The sequence below is a fragment of the Lepidochelys kempii genome, chromosome 6 (genome assembly GCF_965140285.1).
Source record: "Lepidochelys kempii isolate rLepKem1 chromosome 6, rLepKem1.hap1, whole genome shotgun sequence".
Lineage (NCBI taxonomy): Eukaryota > Metazoa > Chordata > Testudines > Cheloniidae > Lepidochelys > Lepidochelys kempii.
Window position 1 is genome coordinate 70,189,590 of NC_136385.1, and position 21,912 is coordinate 70,211,501.

The 21,912-nt window shown below is 45.3% G+C and overlaps 2 protein-coding genes across 6 annotated transcripts in view; both read right to left on the minus strand.

Moving 5' to 3' along the window:
* Positions 1 to 21,912, minus strand: part of STARD9 (StAR related lipid transfer domain containing 9) — a 244,365-nt gene that overhangs the window by 113,507 nt on the left and 108,946 nt on the right. For all 5 annotated transcript variants that reach the window (XR_012159442.2, XM_073348593.2, XM_073348592.2 and 2 more), the window contains exons 13-16: positions 21,652 to 21,749; positions 11,404 to 11,481; positions 9,673 to 9,747; positions 7,162 to 7,341 (exon numbers count right to left, since the gene is read on the minus strand). Coding sequence is in view for 4 of the 5 variants with exons in the window: in XM_073348593.2 (XP_073204694.2) it covers positions 7,162 to 7,341; positions 9,673 to 9,747; positions 11,404 to 11,481; positions 21,652 to 21,749 (431 nt within the window). In the remaining variant the exon portion in view is untranslated. The remainder of the gene's footprint in view (positions 1 to 7,161; positions 7,342 to 9,672; positions 9,748 to 11,403; positions 11,482 to 21,651; positions 21,750 to 21,912) is intronic.
* ZSCAN29 (zinc finger and SCAN domain containing 29) lies at positions 16,984 to 20,583 on the minus strand. Its single transcript, XM_073348612.2, has 2 exons — positions 18,164 to 20,583; positions 16,984 to 17,573 (listed from the first exon to the last, which is right to left on the minus strand). Exons 1-2 carry the CDS (start codon positions 18,744 to 18,746, stop codon positions 17,053 to 17,055), a joined length of 1,104 nt encoding a protein of 367 aa, XP_073204713.2. The 5' UTR covers positions 18,747 to 20,583; the 3' UTR covers positions 16,984 to 17,052.

Consider the following 21,912-nt stretch of genomic DNA (forward strand, 5'->3'; position numbering starts at 1 on the left):
TACAATGTCCAAGACTGACATCTGAGATTTACAAAGGCACCTCATAAAACGGGGGGACCGGACAACAAAATGGCAGATGAAATTCAATGTTGGTAAATGCTGAGTAATGCACATTGGAAAAAATAATTCCAGCTATGCACATAAAATGATAGGGTCTAAATTACTTGTCACCACTCAAGAAAGAGATCTTGGAGTCACCCTGGATAGTTCTCTGAAAACATCTACTCAGTGTGCAGCAGCAGTCACAAAAGCTAACAGAATGATAGAACCATTAGGAAGGGGATAGATAATAAGACACAAAATATCATAATGGCACAATATACATCCATGGTATTTGAATACTGAGTGCAGTTGTGGTTGCTCCATCTCGAAAAGGATACATTAGAATTGGGAAAAGTCCAGAGAAGGGCAATGACAATGATTACGTGTTTAAACTTCATGGAAACTAATGGGATGTTACTTCCATTGTTTTCATTTATCTATATCCCATTATAATTTACATTGTATACACGCCTGTAACTAAATAACTCATCAAACGAGAAAGAAGCTGTGTGGAATGCAAATGAAGAACTTTAACAGAAAAGTGCTAATTTCAAAGCAAGTGATCATTGTGCGTGACAACTGGAGGTCAAAGACTCTAAATTCATTCCTCACTCTCCTTCATTAAAGGAAGAGCTCACTTGAGTAATGACCCTGTCAGCTTGTTTTCTGTGAGAAGAAGCTATAAGCAAGGCTGCGAGTCTGTCTCAGAAGTCACGGATTCCGTGACTTTCCGGGACCTCCACGACTTCCGCAGCCGTGCCAGCCGCTGCTGGGGCAGCCCCTGGTGCCAACCACCCAACCCTAAGTTCTCTGTAAGCTATAAGCAGGCTATCAAATGTCGCGCAGTTCAGGTGTCCTTCCGCCCACTGCCGTGTGTTGCTCCTGCCCTCTGCCTTGGAGCTGCTCCCAGGAGCCTCCTACTTGCTGTGCAGAGCAGGGAGGGGGGCTGATGTCAGGGTGATCCCCTCCCCCGTACCCCATCTCTATAGAGAGGGGGTGGCACAACAGGGCTCAGGATGGAGGGAGCTTGCTGGCAGATGCTCTTATGTCTGAACCTGCTGGTCTACTTAAAAGGGCAACTGATCTACTTAAAGTGGCGTCAGTGTACTTCAAGGGGCAACACACGCACCTGCAGCATGTGTCTCCATTGCACGCACACCCTGTCTTTCACACTCACCTCCCCATACATATTTGTATTGTTGTGGTGGTGGTTGTTGTTACTTCTTGATACTTCTTTCTAAGTGCGTTGTTTTAGTGTTTTGACTGGTCTATGCATTTCATAATTTTTATTTCTCTTACACTTAAACTTAATTCTTTGAATAGTGAGTTCTAAAATGCCTAACCTGTCCTGGCTGGAGTAATTATCCGTATGGTAACTTTTAAAAAATATTATATCTAGGTTTTTGGTTTCTACTGGTGGCGCACATCCGCACAAACCTCGATATGGTGCACATAACAAAATTCATTCCGCATATGGATGGAAAAAATTAGAGGGAACACTGCCTCAACCCCCTGCCCTGAGCCCCCCACCCCGCACTCAGAGCCCCTCATGGCTGTTCCTCCGCCTAGGAGCAGCAGGGACATGTTGACGCTTCTGGGGAGTCATGCGGAGCCAGGTAGGGAGCCTGCCGGCCCCGTGCCAACCACACGATAAACTGGACTTTGACTGAAGATCAGAAATGCCAGTTTATAGAGCTTTCCGGTTGGTAAAGTGCCGGATAACACAGCTTTTACTGTATTAGGGAAAATATTTTTGCACTTCAGTTTTGAAAACACATCTCTCAAAAGACTTTACTACACAAATGGACTAATCCTTTTTACACCAATACAAATAGATCCGACAGTTTAAACTTCAGACCCTAATGAGCTATTAAAATCAAAAGGAAAAAGATACTCTTCACAAAAGACAGCTAACAACATGTCGCTAAGCTGTTGTAAAATCTACTGTATATGAAGTAGGACACAAGAAGAGAAAAATGGAGAACACACTGCTTGCACAATATGATTCAAAGTTGGCTGCCTTTTCCTTCCCTGAAAAAAGTATAAAATGATGGTGCAGTGCTGTTGCACAAAAACATAAGGAACACTAAATTTTACCTTCTTGTTGTTCAGATGGAAGTAACAGACACCAGAGCCTAAAAGAGGCAAAGCACAAAGAAAAGAAAAGGCAGCATCTAGGAGCAAAGAAAGAGGGGACAAAGATGTTAGTGTAAGTGAAACAAACTTAATAAGAGGCCTTATATGAGTCCTATCGGTGAGCCTTCAGACTAGCTTTTCTCCATTAAAATGGAGATCTGTTAACCACTTTAGGTTTTGACAAAAGTAGCACATGGAATACTTTACTGTTTGCAAATCAGTACATTATAATATGGAAGGACTAGCTTTAAAAAAGTGTGCTTTAAGTAGTAGTGACTACTTTCTATATACAGTTGAGATTAATGTTGTCAAAATTCAATATGAATGTCTACTAACATTGACATTTACATCTGCATCACTAATACTTTCAATTATTTATTTTGAAATGGCTAACAAAAATAATTCCACAGACTACTTGTCAGTTACAATATCTATGTATTCTATGCCAATCAATGGAGGAGACCTTTAGATGCATTCACCTCACTGGTAATACACCTTCAAAGTAGTGGTAAAACTCTGCCTTTGGACTGCAGCACCAAAGTTGTAGGTATGCAATTTACAAGTTTATTTTATTTTATTTTTTTTACAATGGAAAGAAGGCTTACGCCTACGTATTTAGTTCAAATAAAAGCATTCAGCCAGAAAATCAGGCACTTCAGACCAAATATGAGAATGAATCACTGAAAAGATGAAAAGATGTAGCACAAATTCCAAATGCTACAATTTCCAAATAAGAAAAATGTCAAAGCAAATAGCAAGAACTCTTGAAAGATGCACCTTTGCAAGAAACAAATCACCCAGGCCAATTTTCAAATGGGCCTCTAAACCTACACCTGCAAATTGAATACAAAACCCTACGTAACTACCCGATTTGTATGTACGTGTTCAGTATTTGCAGGCTCACATATAGAGGGTAATTTAAAAAATTGGTCTTTGGTATCTGAATTTGTTCCACAAAGAACACTGTGCATGGAGTGCATGGCCATTAAATGCAGGACTCCTTGAACAACAACATACTGACCTAAACTGTCTTGCAACTACAATCATGGGCCAACTACAAAAAAGTTGGCAGAGAAAAGGGTAAGTTATATCTCCTTGCTCCAATTACACCCCTTTGTGCCTCATGGATAATTTATCCCTTTGGAGTGCAAGCAGTTGCCTTTGTAGGGTTTCTGCGTGGTGCAGCTTTAATTTCCATCACAGCTCCATCAATGCAAAGCTGATGGGAGGTGCAGAATCAGAGCACTCACTGGTTGCCCTGACCATGCTCCCTTTCTAGCCAGTACTGGCCACTTTTTGGGTTGTCCTATCCTCAGAGTAATTGAAGTTACCGTTGCTTTGAGCACTTGCAATCTGACCTAATACAAATTTTGAACCCCTCAGGAACTCCACCAGAGATGCGACCCAATGCCTTCTACAGCACTGATGTTAAAAGTAGGGCTGTAAAGCAATTAAGAAAATTAGTCGCGATTAATTGTTCTCCAGCCACAGCAGGCATGGGGAGGGCAGTTCGGGTGAGCCCTGCAAGGGAGGGGGCTGCTCTGGTGAGCCCCTGCCCTGGCTGTCCTGTTTTTATTTGAAAAATGCAGGAATGAGAACTACCTTACTTTCTGTAGCCTCCTTTTCCGGCCCTCTGGTGGCAGCTTGTATTACTGCGCTTGACCAGACAGGTTCTTTGGAGCAGCTCATGCTGCCCTCCCACCCAAAGGGTCTGCGATTAATGTGCATTAAAGAAATTAATTGTTTAAAGAAATTGTGTTTATTGTAGGCATTAACAGCAGTTAATTGTCAGCCCTAGTTAAAAGCTATACCATTTTTAAGTAAAAATCACATTTTAAACTAACAGTGCTTTTCTGTTTTCTGAAGCAGGTTTCATAGGCAACTAAAGCAGGTTTTTGCTCTGGTGGAGCAATATATTCTTCCTCCACGGCAATTAACACACACAGTAGAACAGCATAATTGCATTCTCAGTATGTTCTATGTGATGTAATTGTAACGGTTGGTCCTAGGATATCAGAGACACAAGGTGTGTGAGGTAAAATCTTTTATTGGACCAACTTCTGCTGGTAAGAGAGACAAGGTTTTGAGCCACACAGAGCTCTTCTTCAGAGCCTTCAGAAGAGCTGTGTGTGTGGCTCAAAAGCTTGTCTCTCTCACCAGCAGAAGTTGGTCCAATAAAAGATATTCCCTCACTCACCTTGCCTCGACAAAATGTTCTTGCCATTTGAAAAGGCCTGTTGCTTACAGGCTAGTTTAAGACAAGGAAGGAGTTAGTTTAGAAAAGGAAAAAGAAAAATACATTGCTCATAGGAATTGTTAATACAGATGTGGCACACCATTCCTGAACTGGATCCCAGCATACAGCACTCTTTTACAGGAGCTCTCAGAGACAGTTGCTGGACTTGACAACTGGATTAATACATGTAATAAGAAAAGAAATCATGTAATAATAAATAAGTGAGTGACAGTTCAAAGTGTCAGGTTTCAGAGTAACAGCTGTGTTAGTCTGTATTCGCAAAAAGAAAAGGAGTATTTGTGGCACCTTAGAGACTAACCAATTTATTTGAGCATGAGCTTTCGTGAGCTACAGCTCACTTCATCCGATGAAGTGAGCTGTAGCTCACGAAAGCTCATGCTCAAATAAATTGGTTAGTCTCTAAGGTGCCAAAAGTACTCCTTTTCTTTTAGTTCAAAGTGTACATCATTGTTTACCATAAAAACGATGGCAGTTACCATGATTCACTTTGCATTTCAGTTTTAGATTAGTTGAAAATCAAAGAGAGGAAGACATAAAACTATTGTTATGGAGCAAAATATTTAGACTACAGAGATAATATTAAAGGACAAGAAAGCTGGTAACAGTTCCCTCAAATACATTTTTGTTTGTGCTGGAAAACCAGGTTAACATATAACCTGACAGGTTTTTCGAAGGATGAATTATCCCAGACAGTATTCTCCACAACATCACACAAAGAAAAAAGCATTGCCCTAATCAATAGTTGTGATCATTGTGCTGACCTGATCTCCAAGTCATGTTTGCTGTCAGAAAAAAAGTTAGGATTCTAAAGAAGGAGGAGGGTTTGCAGCATTTTCTGTCAAAGATAAATGTCAGTGAAACAAATGCATGTTGCAAACCACCTTTTGTCTATAGCAGGCAAGCTAGATGTGCCATGTCACTGTTTGCCAGTACTAGCTTGTGGCATCAGTTAAAGTGGCATGCTGCAGCCAAAAAAACCAGGTGTCTAAAACACTGGATAAAATTTTCAGATGTGCCTAAGAATGAGATTTTGAGATATTTAAGCACCTAAAGATGCAGATAAGTGCTTAGTGGGATTTTCAAAAGCAGCCAGGTAGATAACTCTCATTGGTTTCAATGGGAAATCATAAAAATCAATGGCAGCTAAGTGCTAGGCACTTTGAAAGTCCCACCAGAAGCTTATCTGCCTGTTTAAGTGCCTGAATACTTTTCAGAATCAGACTCGAGTGACCTAGAAGCCTAAGTCCCATTTTAAAAAGTGGTTTCTACTGGGAGGACTTGCACTGAGACTTTGCTCCTAAGCAAAGTTCTGGGCTCCCTGGGTGACTCTTACCACAGGCTGGCTCTGGCTTCCAGTCTGGCCAGAGGGTAGGGCCTTGGGGAGAAGACAAGGTGCCGGTGGTGGGTCACAGTTCTGGCACTGATAGCCCCACCCCCCCACCTTCTACACAGGTTCTGGTGTTCCTGGCTACTACCATCACTCATTCCATGTGAAGGCTGTAATAACATGTTTATGTTATAACACCTGGCCAAATTTTAAGCTTCTGCATGCATACTTTGACACAAACAATTAATCCTGTGACAGATATGGTAATTTCCTGCAATGTTTCAGGGAAATCTTAGTGTATTAATCTTATGCATCATTGTGGGCCAGGGATTGTATGTAATACCATGGGGGAGTCTGACCACTGCCTTCCAGAAACTAAGCACAGTGGAGGGTGAATACGCAAATTCACTCCAGAGAAGTACCACCACCCGGACAGGCACATATAAAGTATTTCGAAGTTGATTCTACAGAGACCCAAAGACAAAGAGTAGACTTTTGGATAAATAGCCTGAGTTCAAACTGACTCGGGGCCTTTGTTCTGATCCAGCAAATGGACAGAACCTTCTATCCCAGGGGGTCCAATCCCTGGGAAAAACTGGAAGGACTTTGGCCTACTAAGGTCCCATAAAACTAATGGGTAACATCTGGAAAGCTTTTTTAGCATGCACACAAGAACTTTTATTCTTTTCTATATGTTTTCTCTGTAATGCTTTCACCTTAAGAATAAATGTGCTTCCTTATAAAGGGCTGTGTGGTAGCTTATAACTGCTGGCAATTATGCTAAAACACAGATGTTGGCTTGTTTAGGCAGTCTGACTTGCTGGGGATAACACAATGTAGGCAGGGAACTGTGCAGCCTGGAAAAAAACTGTTCAGGAGGGAGAGAGACATGGGTCTCTGCCCAAGAGAGGTGACAGCTTGAGGAGCCTGGAGCCTAGAATGGGTGCCCGTGCTGGACCATGGAGGGGGAATACAGGAGCAGTTGCCCTGAAATGCTACTGAGCCCACAAAAAGTGACATGCACCCATTCTGTGTGTGCAAACAGTTACTTGCATGCGTATCTGGGCAGCTGGGCACCTAGGTTGCTTTTGCATGTATGCACACGCACTTTTTCATAAGTTTTGCATATGCACTGATAAAGGTCATCTTAATATTCAGCTGAATGCATCTTGTTTTGTACAGATGGTGGAGAACAGATGGTTTCCCCTTTGTTTTTTACTGTTGTCCTGCTACCAATGTGACTGTCTTTTTGTAGAGTTTTTGGTGTGTGTCTTGCAATACAGCTTTTTGCAGTTTGATAATTGCCGTTGTAATGCCACCCAATCGAGTTCTCTATTCCCAAAGGAAAGACACCTATTGAAAGTCAAACAAAATGAAAGAAGTGATTATATTGTCTCACCCTGAGATGATAAAGCACAACTCCAGTACTGAGGATATCATCATTCACTGCCATTAAATGAGGTAAATTGGAATCTATTATCACTCCAGCTTTTTCTTTGTTGATGTCCACACTGTATTCTTCCATTATGGCTTTCCTGTCAGTCCACTTATCGCTCCAGTCTTTGGTCAGCTGTTCAATCTTAAGGAAGGTCAGAAAAGGAAGTTAACACTAAAGATTTTATTTACACAGCAAGTTAGGTATATCTCAAAATATCATTTTTTTTCCCAAAAGGACAGCTTCCCTTTTGCCAATGCAATTTATTCTTGCAAAATTTCCATCTTCCACTGAATTGTGCATGCAAACCTGGGTACTTCCAATTCTAGGTGAAAAGCACATCACTAGACACAAAATTAGAATTGTACCTGAAATCTATTTCATGTGCGCAAAAATGCCGGTGAATGTTGCACCAATCCAAGGGGAAATGGCGACTTAGCTCAGAGGTTCTTAAATGGTGGTCCGTGGACCACTCCACCAGTGGTCCACGAGCTCCATTCAGGTTGTCCACGGATAGTTCCCTTTAAGGTGCACGCCTGGGCAGGCGCACATGAGAGAATGAAGGGCCACCCACCTAATTAGTGGAGCCATGCACGCATGGCTCCACTAATTAGGTGCCTGGACCCTGGAGAAGATGCACATGTAAGGTGAGGTGGTGGCCTTGGGAGGAATAGGGTGTAGGTGGCAGTGGGGTGAGAAGAGCGGGTGGGGGGACATTTGGGATCTGCAGGGCTGTGGCGGCCAGAGAAAGAGGTGACTTTCCCCAGCTCCAGGGCTGCAGCTGCCAGGGAGAAAACCCCCTCCTTCCCAGCCGCAGCTCGGGGGCGGCCACGGCAGGAGAGAGAAAGAGAGACCCCCACTCCTTGCCAGTCCCAGCTCGGGAGCTGCCGCGGCAGGGAAGAGAGAAAGGTAAGACTACTGATATTAAAATATGAGTGGTGTGCTTTTGTTTGTAGAACAAAAAAAAAAAACACATTAATTTTTATTAAGGTTTTTTTATATAGCACTTATATCCAAAGCACTTTACAAAAGTTAGCTAATGGTACAAACAACATTTGGAAAGATCATTAAGTGGTCCGCCGAGACCCTCAGCAATTTTCAAGTGGTCCGTGGAAAAAAAAGTTTGAGAACCACCAACTTAGCTCATTCAAAACTTACTCCAAAATATCAAAGGATACATTCTCAAGGTGTTTTTCATAACTTTTAAAATAATCTTTGTTTGTGTTGTTATAACCCTCACTGAACTTTAAAATTAAGATCTTCAAATCCACTCCAGGTTAGTGGTGATTTCTTGTCCTTAATGTTATCTCTGTAGTCTAAATGTCATTAACCGTTTGATAATTGTACAGCAACTTTATGAAATACATTGGTGGTCTCAGTTCAGGTCTTAAAGGACAAGTGTCCATATCACAAAACTACAATCACATTTGTCACAGGTTTTGATGGTCTTAGCAGAGAGGTCAATGACAGACGAGACCATGATGACTTAAAGGGACACTGTCAACTTGAGTTTTTCAAAACTGACCAATTTTTGAAGACTTAAATTCTAGCAGAACATTCTTTAAATAGTGATTGTTATGAAATATTTTTCTAAAAACAAAAGTTGAGCGTTTTTCTGCACCCTTGCTGGTAATTAAGTTTTCTTTTGCTAGTCAGTTAGTGCTATACTCATGGACTGTACAGGGAAAACAGTGGAACAGTCAAAAGCACAATTTAAACAAACTTTAAAAAAGGAAAGTGCTTTTTGTTTTTTTGCTAAATTCTGTAAGTTACAGTAATCTTGGGTGCTACTTGTAACAAACAGTAGATACAAAAAAGTCATACAGATATTAGATTAAGTTGACAACTGTCCCCTTTATTACACCCCCAAGATGTGGTCTTTCAAGGTGAGGATTGACAGTGAACTGATGGGGCAGCGGGGGAAGCTTGCACTGCTGCTGACCAAGTCAGTTTGGTGAGAGGCAGAGCTTCAGCCCTATGCTCTTTAGGAGTTCTGCAAGACCAAAGCTCTTCTGTACTCAAATGGAGCCAGAAGTTAACCCCTCAGGAAGTACTTGCAGACAACAGAATTATCACTTTTCATTGTTTCGGTCTTCCTAACCACTTCAGGGAGAAGGGTAGAAAACTCCTCTCCTTGAAGTCCACTTGGTACTGCAACTCATACAACTAATTTATCTGAGAAGCACATTGTTTCTACAGTGATTGGTGCTACAGAAAACTCTAAAATGGCCAGGTTACATAGATATGAAAACTATACCATGTACTATTAAGGACATTTTAAATGCTTGTTGAGAATTGAATGCACTACACCTGCCATTCAGTAGAATGGAAGTTTTATGAAAGACTTGCTGAAAAATATGGATATTCCACCAGCAGGGATAAAAGCGTTAATATGGGAATATTTTCACTGTTTAAAAAAGATGTCACTGTCCCTATCAAAGTGTGTGCGAGGGAAGATTAATAAAATATACCCACCTTCATTTCATTCTGAAGAACCAATTCTGTCAGATTTCCATCTCTGTCATCACTCCAAGAAGGGCTAGAATTCCTCTGTACAAACAAATATTACAGAAATCTGTCTGTTTTCTTACTCACAACTCAGGCAGGCAAGTTCTGTCAAACACTCTGATTTCAGAGAAGTGAAGCAACAGAAGTAAAGATAATGTAGGCAGACATTTGATTTTACCCTCCAAATTTACTCAGGAAATACTTTCTAGTTACTTACTCCTTGTATGATACTGTGAAAGAATAGTTAAATACTGCTTTTGCACTACCCTGTCTCTGTGTGGGGAAGCTCAGAGTTAGTGTAGTCTTGACCTCTACCTGCAAGAGGAGTAGTGACACAAATGTGCTAAAGCTCACAACTGGTCCAAATGAAGCAGCAAACATGCAGGAAAACAACAAAGAATGCTAGCTGTATTTTATGTTTCAGAGTCGGTTCCCATCGTCTCTCAGGGAGCGCAGACTACGTTCTAACCCGGGGCAGGCAAACTTTTTGGCCTGAGGGCCACATCGGGTTTCCAAAATGGTATGGAGGGACGGTTAGGGGAGGCTGAGTCTCCCCAAAAAGCCAGGCTTGGCCTGGCCCCCGTCCCCTATCTGACCACCCCTCTACTTGCTCCCTGACAGCCCCCCCAGGGCTCCTGCCCATCTACCTGTTCCCTGTCCCCCGACTGTCCCCGGACTCCCCACCCCATCCAACCCTTCCTCTCATTCCTGACTGCCCCCCTGGGACCCCTGCCCCATCCAACCATCCCTTCTCCCTGTCCCGTGACTGCCCCCGGAACCCCTGCCCCTGACTGCCCCCTCTCCTTCCTGACTGCCCCCCACAATCAACCCCACTGTTCCCTGCCCTCTGACTGCCCCAACCCCTATCCACACCCCTGCTCCCTGACCACCACCCTGAACTCCCCTGCCCTCTAGCCAACCCACCCTGCTCCCTGCCCCCTTACTGCACTGCCTGGAGCAGTGGCGGCTGGTGACGCTACAGCCGCGCAGCCCGGAGCACCAGGACAGGCAGCCAATAGAGCCGGCCACGCCACCTGCGCAGCACAGAGCACTGGGTCAGGCCACAGCTCTGCAACTGCACTGCTGCCCAGACCATAGTGCTGGTGGCGCAGTGAGCTGAGGCTGCGGGAGAGGGGGAACAGCAGGTAAAGGGCTGGGGGGTAGCCCCCGGACCAGGAACTCAGGGGACGGGCAGGAGGGTTCCGCAGGCCGGATGTGGCCCGTGGGCCGTAGTTTGCCCACCTCTGTTCTAACCCTAAACTACCTATTAGTCACTTTCTTAGAAAAGGACTATGACAAGTGTGGTGGTGCTCTTTATTAATTATTAGTATTCTATCTGGTTTTGTTACTAGCCTGGTGCTCCTGTACTGTATAATGGAATGTATATTTCACTGTAGCGGTCGGCTTGGCTAGCCAGATCAGACTATCCATCCTAGAGATCGAGAGGAGGCCCTTTCTAATAATTGCTTAACAGCTTATGCTTAAGGGTCATTAAGAAACAATACCAGAGAGTGTAGCCAATCTGGCAGAGGTGCAGCTGCTGCAAAACCATGATAAAGACACTAAAAGAATTAATAGAGTCATTCCCTCCCAGTCCCATTCAACAAATGTAAAGAAAGTTGCAATACATAAAATTATGGTTATATAGCTTCCCAAAGCATTACTGAGGGTTCAGTTAAGATAAGAATTCATACATACCAGTTCAAAGCTCATCAGCATAGTTTTTAATCTATCTATTTCCTCTCGGAGTTCTCTAATCAGTTTTACATTTGCATCCTGAAACATTAAGAGATGATTATCAATTATATTTAAAAATAATAATCTAGTAAAAGAAGACAATGACTTCCCTTACAGATGGTTATTCCAAAACAACTCTGTTAAGAAAGGACGTTAAAATAAAATTCAGATTTTCTATTGGGGGGGGGGGGTGAATTTTAAATAAAAGCTGCCATTCCTTATGTTGTACCCCAATTATTGTAGAGCTCTTAGGATACCTCTGTCTCCCTGCTGTCAGAGCCTCTCTCTTCCATGGTGAAAGGTGCAAGCAGCTGGCAAGGCTCTGGCAGGGGAGAGGTAGCAGGGCAAGGCTCTGGCACCTCACTGCTGCCAGAACTTTCCCTGATACCAAAGCCTTTCTCCTCCCCACAGAGAGTCTGCTGGAGCCTTTCCCTGCTGCCTTCCCACTGCTGGAGCCTTTCACTGTGGCGTGTAGCTAGACACGTGTTTGCTTGTTCTCTACACACTCCTGTAAGTGTAGATGTAGCCTAAGTGACTTGCCCAAGGTCACACAGGAAGCCTATGATGGAGCAGGGAATTGAACCCAGGTCTCCCAAGGCTTAGAACTTGTCTGCACGCCGCAGTGCAGCTGAACTGTTGTAGCGGTTAGCGAAGACACTATCTATGTTGATGGGAGAGCATCTCTCAGCGGCGTAGGCACTCCACCAACCAGAGAGGCAGTAGCTATGTCAATGGGAGCCCTCCCATTGACATAGCACTGACTAGAACAGGAGTTAGATCGGATTAACTGTGTCGCTCAGGGGTGTCGATTTTCCATACCCCTGGGAAACGTAGTTATACCAACATAAGTTTGTACTGTAGACCAGGGCTTAGGCTAGTGCCCTAACCAATGAGCCATCCTCTCTCTCCAATAACACTGTACAAGGGAACAAAAAGGACATTTATTCTAGAATCTACTGTACTTCTGTAGACTCCCTCAGGAACCATATAATACAGAAGGCTTTTCAAAGGACTCAGTCTCCAAGAAGGAGAACACACATGTAGGAAGGAGATAACTACGGGCCCAATTCAACGCTCATTGAAGTTCAAGGACTCATACAAACAGTCACACAAGTAATGCCGTTTGAATGTAATGGGACTACTCCCATGTATAGGTACTGCTTATGAGTCCTCATAGAACTGATCCTGCAGCCCTCACTCCTGCACAGATTTCAAGGGTAATTTTGCCTGAATCCGGATTATAGAACCAAGGCAATGTAGTATTATGATTGGGGCTCTTAGCAACACCTATAATTAATGTTGCCTGACACTTCCCATTATAAGACCTTGTTTTCCGTTCTTAAAACTTTGCCAAATATTAACCATTTGGGCTCAAATTTTCCATGCCTCATCTTTCTGCTTCAGGATTAAAAAAAAAAAAAAAATATTTCAGCCAAAATGGTTCAACCATTTCCAAGAATAAGGCTAGAAAAAAAAAATACATTTTGCCCATGTTAAAAAAATAAAATAAAGAGCTTTCCTTTGAAAAGATCAAGTGCCCCCTATGTTTTGGGCTTGAAATCTGGCAAGGGGTTGGCTTTATGTCAGGAATGTGCCATTTGCCATCCTTGACAAATTCAGCCCAAATTGGGTCAAGTTATAAGCCTTTGAAAAATTGCGGTTCACACATGTTCAGAAGAGACTTCTTTGATTTTAGCAGCTAAAACCTCTGAAGATTCTGTCCTCACTGAACAGAGCTCTTTTGTGTGACATGCACCATCCCCACAGAGCAACTTAGAATGCACCAGCCCAGGGCTACAGGGGCAAAACTGAACTTTCCCTGAAATTACTGCTCCAGGGTAGGGTGGGGTCAGTCACTGGAACTGAGGGTATGTCTACACTACGAAATTAGGTCGAATTTATAGAAGTCGGTTTTTTAGAAATCGGTTTTATATATTCGAGTGTGTGTCCCCCCACAGAAAATGCTCTAAGTGCATTAAGTGCATTAACTCGGCGGAGCGCTTCCACAGTACCGAGGCAAGCGTCGAATTCCGGAGCATTGCACTGTGGGTAGCTATCCCACAGTTCCCGCAGTCTCCGCTGCCCATTGGAATTCTGGGTTGAGATCCCAATGCCTGATGGGGCTAAAACATTGTCGCGGGTGGTTCTGGGTACATATCGTCAGGCCCCCGTTCCCTCCCTCCCCCCGTGAAAGCAAGGGCAGACAATCATTTCGCGCCTTTTTTCCTGAGTTACCTGTGCCGACGCCATACCACTGCAAGCATGGAGCCTGCTCAGGTAACCGTCACCCTATGTCTCCTGGGTGCTGGCAGACGTGGTACGGCATTGCTACACAGTAGCAGCAACCCCTTGCCTTGTGGCAGCAGACGGTACAGTACGACTGGTAGCCATCATCGTCATGTCTGAGGTCCTCCTGGTCGCCTCTGTGAGGTCGATCAGGAGCGCCTGGGCAGACATGGGCGCAGGGACTAAATTTGGAGTGACTTGAGCAGGTCATTCTCTTTAGTCCTGCAGTCAGTCCTATTGAACCGTCTTATGGTGAGCGGGCAGGCGATACGGACTGCTAGCAGTCATACTGTACCATCTTCTGCCGAGCAGCCATGAGATGTGGATGGCATGCAGTCCTTCTGCACCGTCTGCTGCCAGCCAAAGATGTAAAAGATAGATGGAGTGGATCAAAACAAGAAATAGACCAGATTTGTTTTGTACTCATTTGCTTCCTCCCCTCCCCTGTCTAGGGGACTCATTCTTCTAGATCACACTGCAGTCACTTACAGAGAAGGTGCAGCGAGGTAAATCTAGCCATGTATCAATCAGAGGCCAGGCTAACCTTCTTGTTCCAATAAGGACAATAACTTAGGTGCACCATTTCTTATTGGAACCCTCCGTGAAGTCCTGCCTGAAATACTCCTTGATGTAAAGCCACCCCCTTTGTTGATTTTAGCTCCCTGAAGCCAACCCCGTAAGCGCCCCTCCCAGCGTCAGAGCAATGGCAAACAATCGGGCATCTGAGAGTGCTGTCCAGAGCACTCACAATGGAGCACTCTGATGGGGCTAAAACATTGTCGTGGGTGGTTCTGGGTACATGTCGTCAGGCCCCCGTTCCCTCCCTCCCTCCGTGAAAGCAAGGGCAGACAATCATTTCGCGCCTTTTTTCATGAGTTACCTGTGCAGACGCCATACCACGGCAAGCATGGAGCCAGCTCAGGTAACCGTCACCCTATGTCTCCTGGGTGCTGGCAGACGCGGTACGGCTTTGCTGCACAGTAGCAGCAACCCATTGCCTTCTGGCAGCAGACGGTGCAATACGATTGGTAGTCGTCCTCGGCGTGTCCGAGGTGCTCCTGGCCACGTCGGCTGGGAGCGCCTGGGCAGACATGGGCGCAGGGACTAAATTTGGAGTGACTTGACCAGGTCATTCTCTTTAGTCCTGCAGTCCTACTGAACCGTCTTATGGTGAGCAGGCAGGCGATACGGACTGCTAGCAGTCGTACTGTACCATCTTCTGCCAGGCAGGCAAGAGATGAGGATTGCTAGCAGTCGTATTGTACCATCTTATGCCAGGCAGGCAAGAGATGAAGATGGCTAGCAGTCGTACTGTACCATCTTCTGCCGAGCAGCCATGAGATGTGGATGGCATGCAGTCCTTCTGCACCGTCTGCTGCCAGCCAAAGATGTAAAAGATAGATGGAGTGGGTCAGAACAAGAAATAGACCAGATTTGTTTTGTACTCATTTGCCTCCTCCCCTGTCTAGATCACACTGCAGTCACTCACAGAGAAGGTGCAGCGAGGTAAATCTAGCCATGTATCAATCAGAGGCCAGGCTAACCTCCTTGTTCCAATAACAACGATAACTTAGGTGCACCATTTCTTATTGGAACCCTCCGTGCAGTCCTGCCTGAAATACTCCTTGATGTACAGGCACACCCTTTGTTGATTTTAGCTCCCTGAAGCCAACCCTGTAAGCCGTGTCGTCAGTCGCCCCTCCCTCCGTCAGAGCAACGGCAGACAATCGTTCCGCGCCTTTTTTCTGTGCGGACGCCATACCAAGGCAAGCATGGAGGCCGCTGAGCTCATTTTGGCAATTAGGAGCACATTAACCACCACACGCATTATCCAGCAGTATATGCAGCACCAGAACATGGCAACGCGATACCGGGCGAGGAGGCGACGTCAACGCGGTCCCGTGAGTGATCAGGACATGGACACAGATTTCTCTGAAAGCATGGGCCCTGCCAATGCATGCATCATGGTGCTAATGGGGCAGGTTCATGCTGTGGAACGCCGATTCTGGGCTCGGGAAACAAGCACAGACTGGTGGGACCGCATAGTGTTGCAGGTCTGGGACGATTACCAGTGGCTGCAAAACTTTCGCATGCATAAGGGCACTTTCATGGAACTTTGTGACTTGCTTTCCCCTGCCCTGAAGCGCATGAATACCAAGATGAGAGCAGCCCTCACAGTTGAGAAGTGAGTGGCGATAGCCCTGTGGAAGCTTGCAACGCCAGACAGCGACCGGTCAGTTGGGAATCAATTTGGAGTGGGCAAATCTACTGTGGGGGCTGCTGTGATGCAAGTAGCTCACGCAATCAAAGATCTGCTGATATCAAGGGTAGTGACCCTGGGAAATGTGCAGGTCCTAGTGGATGGCTTTGCTGAAATGGGATTCCCTAACTGTGGTGGGGCTATAGACGGAACCCATATCCCTATCTTGGCACCGGAGCACCAAGCCACCGAGTACATAAACCGCAAGGGGTACTTTTCGATAGTGCTGCAAGCTCTGGTGGATCACAAGGGACGTTTCACCAACATCAACGTGGGATGGCCGGGAAAGGTGCATGATGCTCGCATCTTCAGAAACTCTGGTCTGTTTCAAAAGCTGCAGGAAGGGACTTTATTCCCAGACCAGAAAATAACTCTTGGGGATGTTGAAATGCCTATATGTATCCTTGGGGACCCAGCCTACCCCTTAATGCCATGGCTCATGAAGCCGTACACAGGCAGCCTGGACAGTAGTCAGGAGCTGTTCAACTACAGGCTGAGCAAGTGCAGAATGGTGGTAGAATGTGCATTTGGATGTTTAAAGGCGCGCTGGCGCAGTTTACTGACTCGCTTAGACCTCAGCGAAACCAATATTCCCACTGTTATTACTGCTTGCTGTGTGCTCCACAATATCTGTGAGAGTAAGGGGGAGACGTTTATGGCGGGGTGGGAGGCTGAGGCAAATCGCCTAGCTGCTGGTTACGCGCAGCCAGACACCAGGGCGGTTAGAAGAGCACAGGAGGGCGCGGTACGCATCAGAGAAGCTTTGAAAACCAGTTTCATGACTGGCCAGGCTACGGTGCGAAAGTTCTGTTTGTTTCTCCTTGATGAAACCCCCCGCCCCTTGGTTCACTCTACTTCCCTGTAAGCTAACCACCCTCCCCTCCTCCCTTTAATCACCGCTTGCAGAGGCAATAAAGTCATTGCTGCTTCACAGTCATGCATTCGTTATTCATTCACCACACAAATAGGGAGATGACTACCAAGGTATCCCAGGAGGGGTGGTGGAGGAGGGAAGGAAAATGCCACACAGCACTTTAAGCACAGCACTTTAAAAGTTTACAACTTTAAAATTTATTGAATGACAGCCTTCTGTTTTTTGGGCAATCCTCTGTGGTGGAGTGGCTGGTTGGCCGGAGGCCCCCCCACTGCGTTCTTGGGCGTCTGGGTGTGGAGGCTATGGAACTTGGGGAGGAGGGCGGTTGGTTATGCAGGGGCTGTAGTGGCAGTCTGTGCTCCAGCAGCCTTTGCTGCAGCTCAACCATACACTGGAGCATACTGGTTTGATCCTCCAGCAGCCTCAGCATTGAATCCTGCCTCCTCTCATCACGCTGCCGCCACATTTGAGCTTCAGCCCTCTCTTCAGCCCGCCACTTACTCTCTTCAGCCCGCCACCTCTCCTCCCGGTCATTTTGTGCTTTCCTGCACTCTGACATTATTTGCCTACACGCATTCGTCTGTGCTCTGTCAGTGTGGGAGGACAGCATGAGCTCGGAGAACATTTCATCGCGAGTGCGTTTTTTTTTCTTTCTAAGCTTCACTAGCCTCTGGGAAGGAGAAGATCCTGTGATCATTGAAACACATGCAGCTGGTGGAGAGAAAAAAAAAGGGACAGCGGTATTTAAAAAGACACATTTTATAAAACAGTCGCTACACTCTTTCAGGGTAAACCTTGCTGTTAACATTACATACATAGCACATGTGCTTTCGTTACAAGGTCGCATTTTGCCTCCTCCCACCGCGTGACTACCCCCGCAACCTTCCCCCCTCCCTGTGGCTAACAGCGGGGAACATTTCTGTTTAGCCACAGGCAAACAGCCCAGCAGGAATGGACTCCTCTGAGTGTCCCCTGAAGAAAAGCACTCTATTTCAACCAGGTGACCATGAATTATCTCTCACTCTCCTGAGGATAACACAGAGAGATAAAGAACGGATTTTGGTTGAATGCCAGCAAACATACACTGCAATGCTTTGTTCTACAGTGATTCCCGAGTACGTGTTACTGGCCTGGAGTGGTAAAGTGTCCTACCATGAAGGACGAAATAAGGCTGCCCTCCCCAGAAACCTTTTGCAAAGACTTTAGGACTACATCTAGGAGAACCGCAAATGCCAGGGCAAAGTAATCCTTTCACATGCTTGCTTTTAAACCATGTATAGCATTTTAAAAGGTACACTCACCAGAGGTCCCTTCTCCGCCTGCTGGGTCCAGGAGGCAGCCTTGGGTGGGTTCGGGGGGTACTGGCTCCAGGTCTAGGGTGAGAAACAGTTCCTGGCTGTCGGGAAAACCGGTTTCTCCGCTTGCTTGCTGTGAGCTATCTACAACCTCCTCCTCCTCCTCATCTTCTTCGTCCCCAAAACCTACTTCCGTATTGCCTCCATCTCCATTGAAGGAGTCAAACAACACGGCTGGGGTAGTGGTGGCTGAACCCCCTAAAATGGCATGCAGCTCATCATAGAAGCGGCATGTTTGGGGCTCTGACCCAGAGCGGCTGTTCGCCTCTCTGGTTTTCTGGTAGGCTTGCCTCAGCTCCTTCAGTTTCACGTGGCACTGCTTCGGGTCCCTGTTATGGCCTCTGTCCTTCATGCCCTGGGAGATTTTGACAAAGGTTTTGGCATTTCGAAAACTGGAACGGAGTTCTGATAGTACGGATTCCTCTCCCCAAACAGCAATCAGATCCCGTACCTCCCGTTCGGTCCATGCTGGAGCTCTTTTGCGATTCTGGGACTCCATCATGGTCACCTGTGCTGATGAGCTCTGCATGGTCACCTGCAGCTTGCCACGCTGGCCAAACAGGAAATGAGATTCAAAAGTTCGCGGTTCTTTTCCTGTCTACCTGGCCAGTGCATCTGAGTTGAGAGTGCTGTCCAGAGCGGTCAGAATGGAGCACTCTGGGATAGCTCCCGGAGGCCAATACCATCGAATTGTGTCCACAGTACCCCAAATTCAAGCCGGCAATGTCGATTTAAGCGCTAATCCACTTGTCAGGGGTGGAGTAAGGAAATCGATTTTAAGAGCCCTTTAAGTCGAAATAAAGGGCTTCATTGTGTGGACGGGTGCAGGTTTAAATCGATTTAACGCTGCTAAATTCGACCTAAAGTCCTAGTGTAGACCAGGGCTGAGAGAAGGGAGTCTGTCTCTCCTGCTCTCAATGACCCCTCATGCTACCACCCATGCAGAGTGGAGGAGGAAGCTGTCTGACTTGAATGCAGAGGGGACAAAAGCTGGATGGAGTGCAGGGGGAAGGTTAGGAGCAAATCAGGCCAAGGAGTCTGGTTAGACTAGGACTGGAGGTGGGTGGGCAGAGAAATTGTGGCAACTGGAATTGGTGGGCAAGGAAACTGGGAGCCAAGAGGGAGGGGAGACTGGAAATGGTTGGGCAAGGAGACTAGGACTGGGAGCCAGTGACGGAAATGTGTGGGATGCAGACCCAGTGGACTGGGAGTTAGAGGACATCAAGATCAGAAAAGGAGATTGGGGGAAGCTGGGACTGGCTGACCAAGGAGGCAGGAACTAAGAAATTGGGGTCAGGAGAGGAACAGAGGGGATAAATCCAACCAAGACCCGGGATGCCAGGGAAGAATTAGAATTGGCAGAGCAATTCTATTGGCAGAGCAGTTGGGATAAGGAGCCAGGAAAAGGTGAGATTGAGGCAAGGAGCCAGGGAGGTGGTATGGGAAGACAGGCTGGATGAGGAGCCTGGTGAGGTTGACTTGGGAGGAAAGCAGGAGAGAGACTGGACAAGGAACTCGGAAAGGGGGTACTAGAACTATCTGAGTAAGGAAACTGGGACTGAGATGAGAATCTTGGGGAGTGGAGACTGGCTAAATGAGGAGAATGGGACTAGGACAAGGAGCCAGGGGTTGCAGGATTGCAACTGAGACAGGTTGGAGGGGACAGGGCATAAAGGGTCACATTTGGAGGAATGGGCAGAAGAATCTGTGCCTACTAGAGCACACTCTGAAACAGAACTAAAGCCTCCTGAATCTCACCATCTATCTGCTGTCAGATAATATCAGTGAAACCCACTGTCAAAGTGTGTCCCCCAGTCCCCTTTAGTACTGGTCCACATAAAGGACCATAAAGGTCCACTAATACGATCAGTTACTCAGTTCAGCTTGCAGAGGTCTGTGTGGTGAATCTAAAGGTTCTAACGCTGCTGATGACAAACCTGGGGGTCAATATGATGCCACACAATGAAATTTGTTTTTTCATTTTTCTTTTGTATAAGTCTAGGAAATTACACACACAAAGCTATGTTAAAAGGACATTAATAAGGTTGTAAAATCAAGAACTCAAAACTGAGAAAATGCCAGACCTTTGCAACCTTAATTCAGCCACCTAGTGTGTATGCATTATGATCAAGTCTTTAATGACATGAACACATGCTTTTTTCCTTGCACAAGAACCCATTCTCATTCAGTGACCAAGATAGATGGTGTTCATTTAATGAGCTGCTATCCAGTATTTTTGCTTTAGCATCACTGCTCAATGTATGGACCCAGGCCTTAATTCTTGCACACTATTCAAAACCCTGCTTTGAAGACAGAATTATTAATTTCCTCCTGAGCTTTTCTATGGTGTTCATCACTACAGGATCTGAGTGCTTCACAAACATTAACTGAATTATCTTCACAACACCCAGTGAGGTGAAGGGATGCTATGATCTCCATTTTACATATGGGGAGATGAGGCCCAGAGAGATTAAGGTCAAAAGGTTCCACCAACCAGAGATGCTTAGGACTTGATTTTCTCAGTACTTAGCATTATATAGCAACTTACATATTTAAAGCACAGCTCTCATTCACTTTTCGTTGCAGCTGTGAGTATTCAGCACTTCTGTAAATCAGACCCCAGGTCTCAAGTCAGTCACCCAGAAAATGAGGAACACACAGTTAGAGACCACCTGGGAAAAGTTTGGTTTAAGTGATTTATCCAGCATCTCACAGGAACTCCATGGCAGAGATAGGGATGGAATCCAGTTCTCCAGGGCAACATTTATCTTAACTATGAGACCATCCTCTCTCTTCCTCCAACTCTCTACCTTATTCACTATGCACCTTCAAATTACAGACAACAGCAACCTTTAATATACAACCCTGAGTCATCTCCAAAGCAGGTACAGCCTGTGCACTGAATAAAGCTGAAGTCCTGTGGAAAATATAGCATGTAATCATGTAATTCAATGCTGTATTATAAATGTGCTCTGCTTTGAAACAGGAGTAGACCATAGTGCACTGGGGAACTTTCAGTGCATGACAGCAAGGTACACATGGACATTGTGCACGGTAGACTAGCATGGGGTAGATTTACTCCTCAGCTTGTGGCAAACGAAGTGTTCCTATAGACAAGCCCATAGTAAACATATTTGAAATGAAAATTCACAAACAAGAGGGATGAATGCTGAAGGGATACAAAACAGGAATGTCTCACGAGTCAGAGGTACAAAATTATATAAACTGCACTCAATCAATTACAAACAATTCTTTTTTGACATATGATCCAGAGATGAGTCTATCTGACGCTGACATTGGTCAAAGCCCATTGCTGTAAGGTTATATTTGTGTCTTTCAATTACTTAAATGTGCTCAGACTGTGTTTGGTAGATATGCTAAATAAATTTAAAACATATATAAAAATTAAATAAAATCAGAAGTTGGTGTCTCACCTCATTCACCTGGGGCTTGTTAATAATGTTTTTGGCATTTGAGGCATATCTCAAAGTACTCATGGTCTCATTGTAGCTGGAGCTAGCAGGAGAGATGGCTTTAAATGAAGAACAAAACAGATTTAGAGAGATTACTGTTTTTATAAAAATCGTAAATTTATTAATAACTTAAAATGTCTTTAGGGATTTATCTCAAGTCCATAGAGAATGACTTATCAAAATCCCTTAATTTATAAACACATCCTATAATAGTGCTGATCA